General features: G+C 44.3%; 1 protein-coding gene and 1 long non-coding RNA gene across 2 annotated transcripts; one reads left to right on the top strand and one right to left on the bottom strand.

Moving 5' to 3' along the window:
- Positions 1-103: 103 nt before the first annotated feature.
- On the bottom strand, positions 104-16950 carry txlna (taxilin alpha). Its single transcript, XM_063185765.1, has 11 exons — positions 16863-16950; positions 15990-16201; positions 13966-14280; positions 12352-12443; positions 6746-6916; positions 4725-4919; positions 3999-4118; positions 3607-3681; positions 3234-3326; positions 2155-2250; positions 104-547 (listed from the first exon to the last, which is right to left on the bottom strand). The coding sequence occupies exons 2-11, from the start codon at positions 16165-16167 to the stop codon at positions 125-127; spliced, it is 1758 nt and encodes a 585-aa protein (XP_063041835.1). The 5' UTR covers positions 16168-16201; positions 16863-16950; the 3' UTR covers positions 104-124.
- On the top strand, positions 16430-20672 carry LOC134436506 (uncharacterized). Its single transcript, XR_010032220.1, has 3 exons — positions 16430-16528; positions 17202-17295; positions 20475-20672. It is a non-coding gene; the product is annotated as an uncharacterized LOC134436506 (long non-coding RNA).
- The last annotated feature ends 185 nt before the right edge of the window (positions 20673-20857 follow it).

The following is a 20857-nucleotide window of genomic DNA, read 5'->3' as shown; positions in this document are numbered from 1 at the left end:
TGAAAAAGGGATTGTGGGAGAACAGAACAGAAGGGAAGGAGAGCAGGTGATGGGAGGCCTGTGGACAGGCTTCAGGAGAGAGAGAGACAGAGAGGGAGATGGGATGGTATGGTATGGGGGTTCCTCAATCCTGGGCCGCGAGCATGCAGGCCTCTGGCTGTACGTCGGCAGCCAGCTCCGGGCCGCAGTGGCACATGGCAGCGGGACAGGGGGCCTCAGTGTCGGCGGCCAGAGTCTCTGCCTGGCACTCGCCTGCCTCAGAGTCTGTGAGCTGCGAGGAGGTGGCCTGCTCCTGCTCCTGCTCTGCAGTGATCTCCTCCTCCTCCTCCTCCACCTCCTCTCCTCCTCCTGCGGCGGCTGCTGCTGCTGCTGCAGCCCCTGCTGGGGCGGCGTTACTGCCGTCTGCGTCACCTCCCGTGCTGGTGGTGCCCAGGTCCTGGATCTTCTTGCTGAGCTCGTTGCGTTCGATCTGCAGCGCCCGGCACAGCTTCTCCAGCCGCTGAACCTTCTGCTGCATGCCCTCCAACTCCTTGTCCTGCATCGTTTTCTACACAAGGAAACACAAGACAAAACTATTGTCAACAGGCCAGGAGGTGTACTAAGAACATGGTTAAGTGAGTGATTAAGTGATAGTTAAAGTGATACTTAAAGGGGTAAGCTAGTGAAAGTCAATGGATCCGTGTAGCATGCTAGCTTAGCGACCTATTCCATCTTTTAACTTGTCTTAAAGCAAGACAATGCTTAACATGAAAAATAAGACACTTTACCACCTTTATAAACCCCAGCCAACGATTTTAACTGTATTAAGCCCCAAAAATAGTGGCATACCCCTTTAAGTTAAGAAAACTTGACTTAGTTAACCTACAGGAAGTGGCAAACCTGTTATCAGATGTACCTGCAGGCATCATTTAGTTAAGAAAATGAGTAGTATACTTGTTTTTTTGTTTTGTTTATAAACACGGTGTCGTGAGGAGGGGCATGACACTGGCAGCCAACCGCGTGAGCTAATTTTTTGACTGACAGCAGTTTCCAACAATCCGAGGTTGAGTTGTGCGCATCCAGGGTCGCGCAGGCAGGGGAAGAGAAGAATTTAGAACCCATCTATAGGCTCTTCGATTCAATGAGTTACTTCAACCACAAGGTTAACCCAGTTTACTACTGAACCAGCTTCTTAATGTAACCCCCTGGTATTGCCACTGCCTACCTGCCTGCACAGGTTTCATTTGGTTTACCAAGACATTTCTCTGAAGGCAAGTTTTCATTATACTTCTTTATGTAATATTGCCTCGGAGAAAGGCATCTGCTTAGTATGTACTGCAAATTGAATGACTAAAAGAGCACTGACTTTATGTACACAGGAACTGTGATACCACCAGTGTTCTATTAACTCGCGCATTATATTCACAGCTAGGGCTGGACAATATGGAAAAAAACTATATCACGATAACAATATGTCAAAATATAGCACAAACATACGTTTTCAGTTATTCACTTTATTTGCTCTTTATTTTTTCATGTCGCCAAACAACCTTTCTTTAAAATGGATCTTTTTCTTCTTATTTTTTACAGTTACATGAACTTCTAGTGTGTTTTGTGACAAGATGAAATGTAATTAAATGGCATTCAATTGTATAAAATTGATAAAAATTACTGTCACGATATAAGCGATATAGGAGAAAAGTCACAATATACACTTTTATATCACGATAACGATATATATCGTCATATTGCCCAGCCCTATTCACAGCCCATGGCAGTCCCAGTAGCCCATCACTCCATACTCTTTACTGACTAGTCAACTGAAAATGAGAACGACAGAAGAGTGTAATTATCTCCTATTATGCATGGCCTTCATTAGGCCTACTGTTGCGTGGCGAGCTTCATTTCAGAACTTAAACAATGACAGATAAAGCCTCTTTACGGCATCTCGAATTGACTGCCATCACTGGACAAAACCAAAGTCACAAAGCCATATCATTTGATGAAAGGAGTCACTAGGAGGGCGTGGCTTGGCTAAGAGATCACAGCCTTTTTGTACTCTGAAGACTTTTATTGGATGCACATGCAACCAATAGACAGGATAACTATCCCCAAGCTTGAACGAACGTGAAACGTATCCACAGTCCCCCCTGCCCAAACCAGGTGCTTATATACCTCCTCGGCCATGACCAGCAGGGCTTTGTTGCTGCTTTCCCAGCGCGACCTGTACATGGTCGTCTCCTTCTCTAGCTTCTTGATCTTCTTGGTCATCTGTGGGAAAAACAAAGACAGGCAGATTAAGGCAAGGGGCTTATGTGCATCTGCTCCCGTGTCTCCACTTGGAGCGAGTCAGAGCGACAGTGTAATGTATAGTGTGTCATTTCAGCATACACCCTAGCCCAGTGGTTCTTAACCTTTTTTTTCTTAACGCAACCCCTTACCTGTGCCCAAAACAAGCCGTGCACCACTTTCCCTAACGCCTACACGTGTATATGCACAAAAAATGAATTAAGTGATTTATTACAATGATTCTTGCTTGAGACATTAATCTTAATCACTTAACATAGGGACCAAAACACGCTTTAATTTGGTTTTGATTTGGCCTAATTATAATGTTCGCAAGCAGAATTTTGGTTGCATCCTCTACAAACAAAAGAAATCCATGCAACCCATGAAATCTCTGGTGCACCCCAGGTTAAGAACCAGTCAGTCAATGATAGCATTATTATCTTGAATAACACATTAACATAACATACAGTTCTACTGTATTGAGGACCTCAATGATTTTAAATGTAATTCTGACATGGAATAACACACCAAAAAGTAGAAATGCACCGCAAATTCGGCCGCAGAAAATATTCGGCCGAAAATGCAAAAAAAGACACTTTCGGTTTTCGTCGGAAAGCCAATTGAGTGGCCGAATCGGAGGCCGAATAGAAAATGAATTGAAAATGGGCATTAATTAAGCTAATATCAGTTCTACTCTAACATTTGAAGACTTCAAATACACATTTATTTTCTTTCAAAAACATGTCAAAACATTTCTTGCAAATCGTAGATTTAAGCAATATTTCAAAATAGTGAAAAACCTAACTTTTGATAACTTTTGACTGAATTGTAATATTCGGTTTCGGTTTTCGGCCAAGTGATTCATTATTATTCGGTTTCGGTTTCGGCCACAAATTTTCATTTCGGTGCACCTCTACCAAAAAGGATATCAAGTGTGTGGATTTCACAGGGGGAAGCGTACTCACCTTCTCCATCTCCTGTTTGAATGTTGTGAACACCTCGTTGCTCTTGGAAAGCGTATTCTGGAACTCCGCGAACTTCTCGGTGTATAACGATAACTAGACCAGAAGGGGAGAGAACATGGACATTGATGGAACGATGGAACGATCAAAACACAGAGAGACACTGATGTTAGACTGGGAAATGTGACCTCCATATTCCCACACCTTTTCCCCATTCAGTAAATAAAATAAAAGTTTTTTTCACTCCTAAGGGAGTGTGTTCAGCAACTTCCTAGTCCTAAGAGAGTGTGCTCCGCTTCTGTGTGTGTGTGTGTGTGTGTGTGTGTGTGTGTGTGTGTGTGTGTGTGTGTGTGTGTGTGTGTGTGTGTATCTTTACCTGCTCCCGTAAGTGTTCCTCTTGCTGCTTCATCAGCTCATACATTCTCTGAGACTCCATGGCCTCCTTTAAAAGCTACAGGGACAAAACACAAGTGAGATTACTGTACATGTCTGAACTGAACATTCACAAAAAAACATTCACACACAAAAGACAGGAGTGTGTGATGGCAGTTGTGCATGTGTGTTTGTGAAAGCTAATAGTTAAGAACTTTGTAAATTAAGTTAAGGAGTTTGTAAATTAAGTTAAGTCGAGAAACGTATAAACTCCTTCTTCTTGTGTCGGTCCTCGGAGTATGTGATCGCAGTTGTGCATGTGTTTTTGTGAAAAGCTATAGCTAAGAACTTTGTCAGTTAAGTCAAGGACTTTTTTTTATTAATTAAGAAACTTACAAACTCCTTCTCCTTCTTGTGTCGGTCCTCGGAGTCGTTCAGGAGCTCCTGGGCCTGCCGTAGTTTAGCGTCTACCAGCTGCTGCTGCAGGTCTTTGTGCTTGAATACTTTGTCTATATGCTGTTGAAAAACAATAAAACAAACAATAAAATATACACAACAGATTTTCTTTCTCTTTTCTTGTTTGACCCAGGCCACTCTAGTCCTTGTGGAGTCAGTGTAACATACACACACACACACACTTTTTTGTATTCTATAACAGTGTTTCTCAACCGGGGTGACGAGGCACCCTGGGGTGCCGCAGAAATGTGGCTGATAAATAAATGATGTAACATAATACATATTTGTCTAAATGAATAAATGAATGCTTAGTCAGTGGAATCTTTTACCTGTCTACGTAGGTTGTGTGACGTCTCCAAATGTGTTACTTTTCTAAGTTTGGTATCGGTGGTATCGGATGCAATGTCATGTTACGACTTGTTGGTTTGGGGTGCCTTGAAATTTTTCATGAATTTAAAGGGTGCCTCGCCTAAAAAAGGTTGAGAAATACTGTTCTATCAGACTCATCATACGTGTATCTGCCTTCTTTTGATTGTCCTAATGAAGTTTGATGGCTTCATGTTTTCTTTGCAGAGCTTGGCAGGGGTAATTCTGTCACACACATGCAAACACACACACAGACACACACAGACACACACAGACACACACACATGTTCACCCCCTCACCTCTTCTCTGAGTTCGTACTGCTCGATGAGCTTCTTGAGTTTGTCGGCGAGCTCCATGTTCTCCTTGCGCAGCGTGGCGTTGTTCTCGTTGTGCTGCTCCATCTGGGCCTGAATGTCGTTCAGCGTCACCTGGAAGTGGGACGTCACCTCCTTCCTCATCTCCTCCTCTGCCCGTGCGCGCTGGACACCACTCTCCTACAGGGAACAGATAAACACGGATAACATTTTTATTTTTTATTTATTTTTATACATTTGTGTTTGGGCTTTTAAACCTTAATTTAAGGTGAGATGGCTAGAGAGGACGACAGGAAATGAGTAGGAGAGAGAGAGAGAGAGAGAGAGAGAGGGGAAGGGTCAGGAAAGGACCTCTCTGGTCGGAATCGAACAAGTACTGTTACGGCATCCCAGCCCACCGAGCCACTGAGCCCCAATGCACTTGGTTTTTTTTGGGCTTTTTGCCTTTATGATGATAGGAGAGTTGAAGTAGTGGACAGGAAATGATGGGGTGAGAGAGAGATGGGGTAGGGTTGGGAAATTACCTAAGGCCAAACTCTATTCTAAGCCCCCATGGGCGTGCAAACCCATTTATGGACGTGTGCATTAGCACACTGCGCCACAGCACCCCCCAACAATTACGTGCTTTTAAATTAATATTTACAAAGACAATGCAGCATCTTAGCAGTAACAGTCAACTTTGACCTGACCAGTACCCCCTTTCTCGACAGCATCGTTGCTAACCAGCTAGCAACCTAGCAGGTTGTCAAAGGGAAATTGCATTGCAGCCACTTACTTTAAGTAAATAACTTACTTAGCAACAAAGCTGTCGAGAAACAAATCCCGGGTAGCGCACAACATTCTAAGCAAGCTTCTAAGTTACAGAAGCACTGCATTTTCACATGGCTTTTGACTGTCCGTTCATTTTCTCAACAGTGGGTTTCCCCCTCTGGATCCCTAAAAGGACCCATTACATTACATCACATTACATTATACTCAGCTGACGCTCAGCTCCAAAGCGACTTACAGTTACTTACTGGCAGGGCTCTAAATTAACTTTTTTCGTCACCAGCCAAAATGGTTAGTAAATGTTAATCTTTCTAGCCAAACACCTCACAAATGGGCCAAAGTGGCTAGTAAGTTGGTCTTTTCTACTAGCCAAACTGAGATTTCACCAGCATTTGGCCGGTTGGCTGGTGTTAATTTAGAGCCCTGCTTACTGGTATTGGTTACAGTCCCTGGAGCTGTATGGGGTAGGTGCCTTACTCAAGGACACCTCAGCCATGGAGTGTGGTAGGGAGTAGAAGGGTGGGATCCGAACCTACAACCCTTTGATGTAAAGCCGATCTCCTTAACCTCTAGGTCACTAGGCTGCCCCATGACCCAAAGTAAATCTCCACGCACCATGGGCTATTGTGTGGCTAGGAGAGGGCCAAAGTCCCCATGTAATAGCCTTCGTTATAGTTTATACAGTGCAATGCAAGCTGTTCCCTGCTGCTTTACTGTATCTGAGCTGTGTATGTAGTAGAACGCGTCATCTAATAGGGAGCTTTAGTCTCAGTAACCACTTAGCACCTTAGTAGGCTGCAGATGGAAAATTGCATTAAAACCAACTTAATACTTTCGTTTTTTATATAGCCCCTTTCAAAACACCCTAGGTCGCTTCACATGGTATCGTGTAGGAAAGTGTGCGTGTGTGTGAGCGTGTGTGTGAGTGCGTGTAAGTGAATGTGCTTGTGGAACTAGCAGGCATAAGCCTCCAGGAAGATATGTATCTTAAGGTGTTGTTTAAATATGGCCAGTGAATGGGGCATTCTGTATGTGGTCACTTGTTACCAACTTAGTTATCAACAGCCCTGGTTTGTAAAAAAAAGTACGTCCCTACACATTTTGAGTGTGCAGTTGTGTCTCAGCAGTTCGCGGCATAGGCTCTCCAGCTTGCTATGTTTTTTTTTAATTCACAAAACACCAAGTGCCCCAACTTTAGTTTGTCACCAAATGAGGGCCAAAAACATGTCCGTGCGTACCTTGAGCGTGCGGTTGTGCCTCTGCAGCTCCCGGCACAGGCTCTCCAGCTTGCTGCGTGCCAGAACGGCCTTGCTGTGCTCGTTGCGCAGGTGGTCCTTCTCCTGGATCAGCTGCGTCTGCTTCTTCTGCAGCGTGCGCATCTGCTTCTGGGAACCGCGATGTTCCTCCAGCTAAACGACAAACGAAAGGAGAAAAAAAAGACACATAATATCACATAGCACACCATAGATATGAATACTAGATACCGCGTTGACCACTCCCTTGTATTTGAACAAATGGCTCAAGTCAGATTGCTGGCACGTTTACCCAGCATATCTCTGCCATCGATCGGTGACAAGGCAATACACATGTCATCCTGTAGGTGGCGGTAACATCTATGAGAAATAACAGTACACCGTGCTAACACGGCAGCACCCAGGCTTGGGCTAAGCAAAAAGGCTGAACGCAGCATCAACGTAGTGTAGTGTTCATATCTATGCTCAAGGACAAGCAAGACCAGGCAACATGGCGAATCACGAGTTCGTTTCTCGAAAGCATAGTTGTTATCCAGTTAGCAACTTGGGTAGTTGACAACATGGGCTAATGTAGTTAGGAACTTTGGTTTCGAGAAATGCACCCCAGCCCAGTGCAGACATCAAGGATACATTTCAAACTAGCTCCTCCCATCCTTTCCTGTTGCTTGTGGACGCAAGGCTCGACATCATTGATGATCAAAGACAAAGCTTTATTCACTATCTTACAAAAGCATAATTCAAAGTAGGGCGGCTCGATTATGAGAAAAATCAATATCACAATTATTTCATTCAATATTGCCATCACGATATTTTAAAGGATTTTTTAAAAAGAAAAAGAATTGTGCTAAACAATTCACAATCTTCCCTGCCTTCAGCAGTGTGAGTGGAGAGCCATAGAGAAACACACAGGGGGTGCATCCCAATATGTGACCTTGCCTCCTCCACTTGCCTCCTCCACTTGCTTCTCGTCATGATGACATCACTGACAACAGCATTATATTTCAATATCTTGCAAAAGCTCAATTGTAAAGTCTTTTTCTCATTTGCAATTGGGATGGTGAATGAAAAACAGTCCCTCAAAAGTTGTTGTGGCGAGACTGACAGCTGGGAAACTTTATCGTTTTCTCCACGGAGGAGGGGCCAGGAGGCGGGACGAGGAGACAAGCACAAGTGGAGGAGGCAAGGACACATATTGGGATGCACACAGTGGTGTACTGCATGACTGTTGGGTAGCTAGTCTGCCCTGTGCTCGCAATGGCTCAAGTGGAGGGGAATGTATTGCGCGAAGCGTAGCCTAGCCTACCTTTTGGCAGTACAGACGAATGACAAAATAATAGTCTCCACTCAATATTATTCATGAAATTTGATATCATTTGACAGCAATATTGATATCGCGATATAAATTCAATATATTCCACAGCCCTAATTCAAAGGTCATTATTTTATTTGCACTCAGGGTGTTCCATGGGGAAAAGGCCCCCCTCATGTTTGCCATGCCTGGGCTGACAGCAGGGATACTTCTCCACGGAGGCAGGTTGCCACCAAGGCAAGAGGCCACAAGCCACAGGACTCACTTTTGGTGACACGTGTAGCCTGAAAGAAGAGTTATTTTACCAGTACAAGTTTTTTTCTCCTACAAGCAGTGTGGTGCGGGTGACACGAATGTCGGATACTGTTCAGCAGATTACATTCACACATGTATTCACACAGAATGTTTCCTGTTAGATAGCAGCACTAAAGACGCTGAAGAAGGTTAGACCGAATGTCTGTCATGCTTACCCACTAGATTAAAACTACAAGAATTACACCCGAGTGCGGCTTTTTTACTAGATAGTAGCACTAGCCATGCCAACATTTTCTCTTTTTACCCAAGACCGCTTACTAAATGGACATTGGCCTTAATTTGACAACTAAAACCCATTAGTACATTTTACAAACAAATCAGTCTATTTAATCTTACACGCATCATATTCAAACGGAAAAATGACGCTGCACCTGCATTCGTTTCCTGATCAGTTTTTCCATCACTTAATGCGGGCGGTCAGCAGCAGAATTGGAAATATGTTGTCAGCAGGGCTCTAAATTAACGCACGCCAACACGCCAAATGCGGGTGAAAATCAATTTTGGCTAGTAGAAAAAATCATCCACTAGCCAAATTGGCCGGTAGACTCTAGCGCGCGCCCGAACGTCAACGCCCGAACGTCAAAACCAGCACAGATTTGTGGCTGACTGCCGTCTGATGAACGTAAAACGGCGCCTACATTACCCATGAACATTAGGCCTACCGTCATGATGTAGCCCACACCCATTGGCTGGCCGTTAATCACAATAACGCAGCTTCACATTCATTGGCTGCGTGTTAGATGCCCGCGCTGGAACTACTGTTGATCAAATATTTTCAATGAGCGGACTAGCGCGGATTACTTCGGTTTTGTAGGTTTTGGACGGGTGAAAAAGAATGTGGCAGTGGTTAGAGAAAGGTTATGTGTCGGCGAATGCAACTTGCAACTGTAGTGACGCTGAAATGGAGTGGTGGTGGTGGAGCGAAAACGGCATGAGTGGAGGAGCATGACAGCTGTCTGTCAAAACCGTGTAGCCCCTCTGCTGTCAGAAGTCGTCTGATATTTGCGAGGTCCTCGCAACTACCGTACCTACGATGGAGTTGTCGTTTCCTAATAATGCCCACGCCATCGGAAAGACCATGCACGAGTTTGACATGGATGATCGAGTAGGCCTAAGTGAAAAAAAACGGTAACAAAAAACTAGCGACGCTATGAAAGTAGCAAAGTAAGCTGGTGGTCTCCGTGATGTTATTGGATGTCTACTAGTTTAGACATAGCGTCGCCTAATTATTGTCATTCCAAGCGCATGATATTAGAGTGAAGCAAGTATTAATCCTGCAGGAACCTAAAGGTGTGAAGCAGCAGCAGCAGCAGCATAAGGAAACACACAATGCAGACATCATACACATCGCACTGAGTTGGCTGTGTGTGTGTGTGTGTGTGTGTCCTCCTCTTCTCCTCCCCACCCCTCTCTTCTGTGCATTGTCCATGGCATTTGGCCTAGTGTGTGAAGTTTAAGTGATACTATGTGGGGGATATGAGGTTTTGTAGTGTTTGGTTGTGTGTGTTTGCCTAGTGTATGTCTGGTATGTGTGCAACATGTGTGTTGAAGGCATGCTGTTTTTGTGTGAGGTGTAGGCCTATACTGCATGTGAGGTTTGAGTGATGGTGTAATAGGCTAGTGTTTGGCTGTCTGTGTATGGTCCAGCGTAGGTCTGGTATGTGAGAGGCATGTGTGATGCAATTCACTGTTTTCAGAGGAAATTGAATAAAAAATAATGAAAATGCAGGTAATAAAAATAATTACTAAATAATTATAGAATAAACTGAACAGTGAAATATGTTGAGTATAATGTTTATATTGTTTATCTGTGTTGAGGATATACTGTAGTTTAATGGAATAATTAAAAGCAACATAATTAACGCATGGTTTATTTTGGTGAGATAAAAAAAAATGGCTAGTTGACCTTCCATTTGGCTAGTAAGAAAAAATGTCTACTAGCCAAATTGGCTGGTGGTGGAAAAAGTTAATTTAGAGCCCTGGTTGTCAGAGACTGTGATTTCCACGTGTTGGTTACTCCCCACAGCACAGCACAGCACAGCACAACACAACACGGCACTTCTCCCTCTGCAAGACTGCAAACCCTCTCATCTCCAAAACTCGTCTCCTCAACTCCCCTCTTCTCCTTCCGCCACACCTCCTAAACCTCCCTCGCCTCCTCCCTCTCCACACCTCCTACACCTCTATTATCGCCTCCCCACACCTCCGAAACCTCTCTTATCTCCTCCCTCGCCTCCTCCTCACATATCCTAAACCTCCCTCTCCTCATCCTCTCCACACATCCTGAACTCCCCTCATCTTCTCCCTCTCCTCCTCTCCACACATCCTCAGCTCCCATCATCTCCTCCTCTCCACACATACTCAACTCCCCTCGCCTCCTCCACAGCTCATCGACTGTAGCTGCTGCTCCAGCAGCCTTTGGTGCCAAGTCAGATACCGTGTCACAGAACTGACCTAGTGCTGCCAAATAACACCCCCACACTATCTCTCCATCCATCTCACACTCTGCCTCCCTCTCTCGCACACTCTCAAACACACACACACACACGAGCACACACACACACACACACACACACACACACACACACACACACACACACACACACACACACACACACACACACACACACACACACACACACACACTCTTCCGCCCTCTTTCCTCCTCTCACACACATAACACACCTCTCTCTCTGTGTCTCTCTCTTTCACACACACACACACACGCACGCACACACACACACACAGCTCTATCTCTGCAGTCTGACACCTCCACCTTCCCCGTCAAGCTGCACGAACAGACACAGGCAGCAGAGGTCACTGCTCCGATGCGGCTGTGTAGAGTGTTTTTGCTTTAGGTTGCCGGCATGTAATTTCCCACCCATCCACTGCAGCACAGGGGCACGTGTGCTTGATGCAATACTACACCCTTTACAGCTCAATACTACACCCTTTACCTAGCTTCGGGCCAGGCCAGGGGTGTGTAGAACTACTACATTTACTACAATGTATTCAAATGAACAGGTTTTTGCTAGGCTTTGACATCAATCCATCCAAAAGCAAAAAAACTTGCTATCCATATCATTCAAAGTTTGAGTTCCTCTGTAAGGAATTCAATTAAGCTTCTTTCATCATCATCATCATCATCCTCCTTCTTAAATTAATTAAGTTAACTAATGTGATGGCCAGATAACATATCAAAGTAAAAAAGGGAACAACTATTAGGGCTGTAAATCACAGCCTCTATGACCATACAATTCGATACCTAAGAATGCCCCACGATACAATACAATTTGATTTGATCGTCGGCCATAGGATCAATGCTTCGATACATATCGATTATTATTTACACCAGGGCTTGACACTGGCACCTGCCAACCGGCCAAAAGCTGGTAAAACTTGGCTGTGGCTAGTAACAATTACAGTGCCAGTAGCCAAGCTGGCAGGTAGCTTATTCTAATGTGTGGCATATCAGAATAGCATATAATAGCATATATTCTGCATTTTACGTCTTGTGTATTACTCAGTTTCTATTTGTTTGATTTATTTCCATGTAGAAATGATAAAGACAAAAATAATAATTTCAAATTTGTGGCTAGTAGAATAGCTGGATGGCTAGTGACTCAGGAAAACCACTAGACACATGGCAGGCAAGCAACAAAGTTAGTGTCAAGCCCTGATTTACACCCATAACAAGTATGGCAATCTACAACACAGAGTTGTCTCGATCCTCAGATCTATGGCTCACACCAAGCACTGTGATTCCTAATGGTGCATGTCAGTCTAGAAGAGATGAAAAGACTTTCACATTCTTTTGTTTTGAAGAGAAACCAATGCACACCAGGGATAACATGTACATGTTCAACTTGCATACTCTTTGTTGATGCTGAATCTATTCAAGCAAACAATGTTTGGGCCAGCGAGGCCTTCCCCAAGTCTTTCTTACTTGAACACCGTTTTTACTCACCAGTTCAGCATACTTCTTGCAGAGGCCTGCCAGTTTCTCTTCCGGGGTGCTCAATGTGTTCAGGGTCTGCATCAGAAGAGTTATTTCTTTCCCTGAAGCACATACATGCGAGCCAGCGCGCGCGCGCGCACACACACACACACACACACACACACACACACACACACACACACACACACACACACACACACACACACACACACACACACACACACACACACACACACACACACACACACAGGCGTGTACATTAACATTTGGGCTGAGTAAGCAGCATTTGCAGCATGAGCTGCACACTGCAGGGCTCACAACCAGAGCACTGAACACTCTTAGCACTGCATCACACACAGTACTGGTAATGTAGGGAAGATGCCGTTTCCCCAGAGCATTTGAAAACATCAGACAGTAGAAAAAGCAGAAATATCAAGTTCAACAGTTTCTTCTTAAACCTATATGTACAGGGGATTTTTTTTTTGGTAAATAATGCAATCCCTTCACATAACCAGGGCACAAGCAAAGGTTGTTGAACTCATGTCTAGATCCTTAATCTTCAAATGTATGGGCCCACAACACGCAGGGAAATAAATTTAACAAATACTTCTGTGGCAGCTTAGAGGGACCACTGTATTTCCCCCCATAAAATCGTGATATTTATTTTTGTAATCATCGCGGCCAAAATTGTGATTTTGATTGAAATTCGATTAATTGTGCAGCTCTAACGGTTATATTCGGTTTTGTTATTCGGCCAAGTGATTATTATTTGGTTTCGGCCGCAAATTTTCATTTCGGTGCCAAGCTTCACCGCAGCATCTAGTCCACTCATTTTTGGTCATTTGTCCTACACCTCGAGGATGACTTCCTTTTCCAGCCATGATTCGCACGCTTGCTGCGGTGCTCGTCACGTTAGCTGATGTTTACAATCATGAAATGGCCAAAAATGAACACTATGAGCAGATTTCTTGATTACGATAAGTGAATTATTTAAACAGCATTTGTATAGAAATGATTCCATCCCAAGCATTTTTATCTATATCGGATCACGGATTACTATATCCGTGACCACTATAAGTGGTTTACACTGTAGTACTGTCAGTTATCCGAACTCTGCACAGCAGTTGGTTACTCGCTTACTTACTTAACTCTCGCTGAGCAAGTAACCAGTAGCGAGCGATGTGTGTGAACTAGAGATGTACAGGATCCAAGATCCGGTTCCGGATCCGGCAGGATAATAGGGTTTTTCAGACTATCCGGATCCGGCAGGATCTTAAGCAGTGGATCCGGTATCCGGCAGTTACCTAAAAATCAGGATCTGGGGCATCTTTACTTTTTACGTAGCCTAGGCTTTCACAACCCCAATCGCTGCATGAAGTGAAAGTCCTTTGGAAGCAACCGTTGAAGGCAGTGTGGCAGTAAGCCAATGAGTCTTAAAAATAGTTTGCGCCAACGTAATACAAAGGGCCCACGTGTGCGAGTTGGCTATGTCTTTCAACCCTTTCGTAGGATCCGGTATCCGGTTCCGGATCCGGCAGGATCTTAAGCAGTGGATCCGGTATCCGGCAGGATCCTAAAAATCAGGATCCAGGGCATCTCTAGTGTGAACATAGCATAACTCACCGAGCCCTTTGACTTTCTTCTTGTCTTGCTGCATTATCTTCTTCTGCTCCTTCTCTCCGCCTCCGCCGCCACCACCCCCGCTACCGCTCCCACCGCCATTCACTTTGACCTCCTCCGACTTGCCGTCGGCCAACAGGTCGCCGTGCTCCAGGCCGTCCGACTGGCCGTTGGGCAGCAGGGCCGCGTCCTCCACCACGGAGGAGGAGGAGTGGGAGGAGGCATCCTGCTGGCAGTAGGTGCTGAGGATGTCCTCCAGCTGCCGGCTCAGCTCCTCCGCCACGTCACACGAGGAGGCCAGGGCGCCCGCCTCCGCCACTGAGGGGAGACAAAGAGGAGTTAGGTCATGACAGCACAGCAGTGATGCCTCAAACGCTTGCTTGGCGGAAGAGGATGGGAGACAAAGAAGAGTTGGGTTATGACAGCAATTACTTATAAGAGAATGTTAAAGCCCGCACATCCAAAACGTCTGTCCTGAAAGGAGATAATAAGATAAAAGACGAAAAAAAACTCCTCTTCAAACAGGATTTTTGTCCCACTTCTTAATTTTCCCCCCCGTAAAGTTTCAAGTGAAAACCCTTGGGCAAGACCTGAGGAGGCCAGGGTGCCCACCTCCACCACTGGAAGCTGCCCCCGGCACAGGCAGAAGCCAGGATGTCAGCTTCTGCCATTGGTGGAGCAGGAGGGAGGAGGAAAGGGTTATGATCGACAGCCATGGCTAGACATGATTAGAAGTGTTTGTGTATGTGTGGGGCTACTAAAGAAGTGGAGGGGACATGCTCACGCCATTGCCTAATGATTCTAACAGTTTTTAACTGGGTGCTGAATTCCTCTTAAACATAAATGAATAAAGGAAGGCAAGGACAGCACTCTTGACATTTTTGCTTTGTTGTTTCAGCCACTAACTTTTCGGGCAGAGCCCTTCTCCAGCGTGTAATGGCACAGTGTAGTGCAGATTGTTAGCTTAGCTTAAGAGTTATGACAACTCAAACATACTTAAGCTATCCCTGCATCTCAATCCATGCACTTGTGCACTTTGAGCACTCTGTTTCAGTGCCTAGAGTGCTCACGCTGAACATTTCGGTTGAGCAAGTACGCTGAAAGTGCCAGGATGATGGCGGAAAAACGCAGTGCTTGAATGATGGACACTGCACGCACTAAGCGGCCACCATGTTGACAATGAAACGGAGTAAACATGGCATTCAGTTCAGTAGAAGAGTTTGGTCAATAGTCTCAATAGTCTCCTAATTCTGTAAGTAATGTTGATGGGACGCCAACCTTTTCATGCCAACCCAAGTATTGTAAGTGTGATTGTTGCCCTTTGGGGTGAAGGAAATGTAAATACAAGCACCAGACGCTGTGCATTGTAAATAGTAGCCAACCAATATTTTGGCGAGCTAATGCCATGCTCAGCCGTCACTTCCAGCAAGGGCACAGTGCTCAATTTTTTCCACGACACTATGCACTGAAGACATCAGTTCACTGTGTGCACTGTGCACTGACTGTCAGTGCACTGTGCACTGACTGTCAGTGCACTGACACAAGTGCGTGGATTGAGACATAGGGCTTGCCTTGGTCATGTCAGCAAGGCCAGGGCTCCCCCTTCTGCCACTCATGGAACAGGAGGGAGGAGAAGAAGGTTCAGAGACAGCCATGGCTAGACATGAGTAGAAGTGCTTGTGTGTAGGTCTACAACAGGCCACATCTCACAGTAACTCATCAGGCCCAGGGCAACATTTTCTTTCCCAATAGCACTGGCATAACTGATTCAGCCTAATCAACAACATTCAAAGGCCACTCAGAGATCATTTACCAGGATAAACCAATGACTGCACTGGTAATTGATCTGACCGTTCAGCTTCAACGAGCCATGGCTAATGTTTTCGGTACATCTAGGTTTCTAAGAAAGATTAACTGCAAAGGCCACGGCTGTGTGAATGCTGTTTTCTATCAGGGAGGTAGGGAATAAATAGACTGTCCACTGGCGTCGCAAAGTGTTTAGACTCCACTGTTTCTTGGATACTCACAACCACCGTTGGCACTGACGTCAAGAGGTGGGGTTTCGGCCGACTGAGTGTCCTCTCCTGGCGGACTCCCGGGTGTCTCCGCGGGCTCTGTACTGTCTGCTGTGCCCCCTGGGCTGACTGGGGCGCCCGATGGGTTCTCCACCGCCGTGTCTTGCTCGTCACTGTCTTGTCTCTTCATCCTTAAGCCTGTACAAAGTTCACGGTTGCTGGGTCTGCAACAACACCAAGCTACGCTTTAACGCAGTACAAGAATGTTACATTTCGGACAAGTGATATTCATATGTCAAGTTCTGGATGTTATCTGACAGCTATCGCAAAACGTCACTGGCTTGAAGTTCACTATGAAATCTGATAGCCCACGTATATAATGAGACACGCAGAGCATGTAACACTGGCAGCAGGTACATAACTTCATTGAGACAAGTTTAAACGACGACAGCTATCAGACAGAGCTTGAAGCTTCGTTGTGCTTGTTTACCATAACAACTGAAGCTGCGGTTCGGACACCCCAAAAGTCAAGACATGACATATCAGGCGAGGTACGCTAAAAGCTTAGCAGTGGCACGTGTGGTGAATGTACATGGACTGCAACACTTAATGGAAAGCCCTGTCCTTAAACGATATACAGCTAGATCGAAGAGTCGTGTTTAATAAGTTATGAAGTGGCGTGTGTACAAGCCAGGCTAGCAGGCATCAGCAGCAGGGTGGTAAATTAGCCGACTAGCTTATTTGCTAGCAACAGGCACTGAGTAGGTGGCAGTCACATTCATACACGACCTAAGGATCAATCCGTTTGTAGACCACCGGCTACGATTAGGACATTTAACACATTTCACTTGTCCGTACTAAATAGTTAATAATACGTGTATTTACCAGAATCTGTGCCAGATCCAACAAATTCACTTGAACTGGACGATGCTGCTTTTCCTTTTTGCCAACTGACACAGGAAATACCACAGCCTCTGAGAACTCTGATTGGATGACAGGGGCGGAAGTTACTTGCACCATAAGCTGTATTGCAGCATGGGATATGTTGTTCATGTCTGTCATTTTTCCCATTATGAGTTCTAAATAGTCTTCTCTCTCTCTCTGTGTGTGTGTGTGTGTGTGTGTGTGTGTGTGTGTGTGTGTGTGTGTGTGTGTGTGTGTGTGTGTGTGTGTGTGTGTGTGTGTGTGTGTGTGTGTGTGTGTTCTCTGGTGTGGCCCATGCAGGGACGGAGCAGAGGAGGGGGCATAGGGGCCAGGAACCCCCGGCCTCACCACTTGGGGGGCCCCCTGCCAGTGGCTTTCGATTGCCAAACATCTGGTAGGGGCCCCATTCTACGATATTTCGTGGGCCCAACGCCTCTGACACTTCTCCCACACCCCCTGTCCCAATGTCATTCCTTTCCTTGAAGATGGGAGTAGAGTAGAGGGACAAACTAGCCTTCCTTTAGGCTAAACCTGGCTCTATATTTCAGCAGGGGGTATACTAAGGGGCTGGTTCAGTGAGCCAGATTACCGATAAATTAACCTTGTGGTAGAGGTAAATCATCTAATAGCAGAGCCTGGTGTCCTGTTTTTGTTAACTAAACGATGCCTGCAGGTACATCTATTGGCAGGTTTACCACTTCCTGTGTAGGTTAACTAAGCCTGGGTTTATCATGTTAATCCCTTGGTATTGGCTCTTTTTGTATAAAACTGTACAAAACTAATATAAAATCCATGCAATGTACTGTATTTGCCTACTTGGTTAACACTTAAAAATAGTCCCTTAAAGGTGCACTGTGTAATATTTCTAGTTTTTTTCATTTCCAGAATTCGTGTTACCCATTCACAAATGATACCATTTTCATGAATACTTACAACCACCATCAAATTCTGAGTATTCATTGGGAAGATTACACTTTTAATACACGAGAAGGGGGATTTTCTCCATGGTCCGCCATTTTGAATTTCCAAAAATAGACATGTTTAGCTGCAAACTTAGTGTGCTATTAGTTCATTACTCACCAGTAAATACTCATGAAAAGATCAAATTTGGCAATAGACAGCACAGTTTCAATGAACAGCATAGTTAAAAGACCTACTCTGGCCCAATCTTACACACGGCACCTTTAAGCAGGGCACCAAGGTGGAATGGACATCAAGTGGTGTACCTTCACATCAAATACTGGTACTGGCCAGTAGCCATATAATTAGAATATCATGAAATATAAAGTTGATTTATTTCCATATTTCCATCAATAATGTTTAACCTTCAAAGCTTGTAGTGCGGGTCACATCAAATCAGTTGTGTTGTGCATAGCTTATTCTGTTGTTTTATAGTTCACTTCATTGTGTCTGCCGGGGAAATACGTGTTTGCTTTGCACAGGATGATCATATTGTATCATACAGTACCAGTATGCATTTTTGTGCAGAGAAAGACAAGACTGATTGCAACAGCATTTTTGTTTTATTTCATTTTTGTACACTATTCGTATCCAGGACAAAACCTTTTTTAAACTCCTTTAAACATTTGTTCAATATTGTTAAATATACATTGTTTTTTTCATGTTTGTGTGACACGTTCAGTATATGTGTTATCAGTTTCATCACTCATTCATACGGTCGGTTAAGTCAAGTCAGTCGCAGTGTAAGATGGGTAACAGCCAAAGAAAAATTATCGTCTGCCCACCCTCCCCTCTACACCCAAATTAAATATAAATACATTTCCAGAGAAGAGGAAAGAAACACAGGACTTAAGTACATCATCCAAGGGAAAAGGGGGAAAGTCAGGATGGGGTGTATGAAAACATTTCACAAAAATAACAACTGTTGTAAACACTAGATTTGGGATTTGGAAGAGATTTACACATTTACAAGATCCAGGACGGAAGACCAGAAAGACCCAATTTGTCTTTACTAAATCAATATGCGGCTAATTTCTTTTAACCTTTTTTGCACTTCTCAGAAGTCAGTGTTGATGCAGGAGCAGGTAAACAGTTTTTTTTTCTCTGCCAGTCGCATCAGTGTATTACATAAACTCACCCTTGATTTATGTGTAATATTTCAAAGCTCTGATTTGTTTGTTTGTTTTTTTGCGGAAAAAATGTCATGTGGTGGCACCTGCCACCTTGTGTAAAAACTGCAGAAAAAGCCTGGCAAGAGGTCAATATCCCTGGGTAATATGTCAGATTTGGGACATGTGTTATTGCAGCTTGCAGTTGCCTTTTGGACAGTTCATAGGAACACCCTTCCTGTAATATCCAGAGAAATACCTTGGACAGAATCCAAGCCGACGGTACGGAGAGTTTTTATATTGTCGCTTGTGCTATCTAAAAAATAAAAAAAATTGATGGAGGTCAGTCCAAGAAATATAGATTGAGTCTTCTCAGTCCCCTCGCGAGCCCCTTACACAGAGCCAACACACAGGACCATCACTACAAACAGCCATTTTGTTAAAGGCAATGAAACCGATTACCTTCCCATTTGTGTAAGCTGCTGTTTATATAAGCTATTTGGCCTATCTGTTAAAAAAGATGAAAGTTTCTTTAGTGGTGATCTTCCATGATCAACATCACCATTTACCACTACCGACGATCTCTCCTACTGCCCCCTAGTGGTTTGACTTGAGATTTGATTATAACAAATGAATGGCAAGTTTCTCTGAAAGCCTCCTCTGTTGTGACTAGATTCTCTGTACATATTAACACAAAAATAGACAGGAAAAAAGTCAGCATTTCCTTTGCATCTGCATCTGACTAAAGAGTAAACAATAAGAGTCCAACAAAAACATAGTCTTTTCTTTAAATGTTGTCCCATTATTACTTTACTCTTTACCAATTCATCAATTTGGTGCACAAACTAAAGGCTGCTCCTTCTTTGCAGAAACAGCTGCAGATACTGAAACTTTATGATTAGTACGAAATAGAGCAGCACGGTTTTGCACAAAAAGCTGTGCACATTCAAGTAAAAAAATAAAACTAAACCAAAGACAATAGATACATATCAACCTGCAGTCTTTGTTGGTCAGATTGGCACTTTAGTGAATAGGAGTGCATTACATTTTAATTAGATAATTTTTTTTCTTTCACAAAGTCTTTTTTTTATTGATCCACTTGATTCCTTTAAGTTAACCCAGTGGTCTCTCAGACCCCAGGGCATATGAAATGAGGGACCAAAGCATGTTCTGAAACTAGCTGAACTCCTCATCGCCATGTGTAGTGGCAGACGGTCTGCTATTTTGTCTGTCATGTACTATGTAACCAATTGGAGAGTCATTTACCCCTGAAAGCCAAAGGCTGATCACAGTTGACTTTTTTTTTTTTGTCCATCATGAATAACCACAGCTGCTCCAATTGAGAACTCAACAGACCGTTGGGCCACTCAAAAGTAAGGTGTATAAGGCCTGAAGTCTTGTTGCAAGCTGAAAATTGTGTGCAAAACAAAGGGCTTTTCAATAAGACATCACTTCAAATGCTCAGGCTTGAAGATATCTGACTATTCTTTTTCAAATGTTGCAGTTCCGGGCTACTATAATCCACTGTGTGGGTGGACATCATCTGGCTAGTCAGCTTGGCTTTCAGCAGGAAAAGGATCAGTCTCCACAGCCCTAATGCTACCAGCCTCAGATGTGAAGCAAAGGTACAGCTAAACGTGCACTGTTTCACAGCTCACCCGTCAAGTCAACGTCACACAACACCTGGGAACCACCGGCCCCACCCACCCACCCACCCCCCCCCTGTAAACCCCGCCCCTTCCCAGACCCAAAATCACCACACTCAGTTAAGCACCAGTCCTTGTGGCATAGAGGTAGAGGAAAAAAATGCTTCCATACAAAGTTAATATGAATTACAACAAACAAGTCACAGTTGCGCTCTCTTTTGTTTTTTTGTTTTTCAAAGAG

Source organism: Engraulis encrasicolus, chromosome 20 (genome assembly GCF_034702125.1).
Source record: "Engraulis encrasicolus isolate BLACKSEA-1 chromosome 20, IST_EnEncr_1.0, whole genome shotgun sequence".
NCBI lineage: Eukaryota > Metazoa > Chordata > Actinopteri > Clupeiformes > Engraulidae > Engraulis > Engraulis encrasicolus.
The sequence above is the reverse complement of the archived record's forward strand: the minus strand, read 5'-3'. Positions and strand labels throughout refer to the sequence as shown.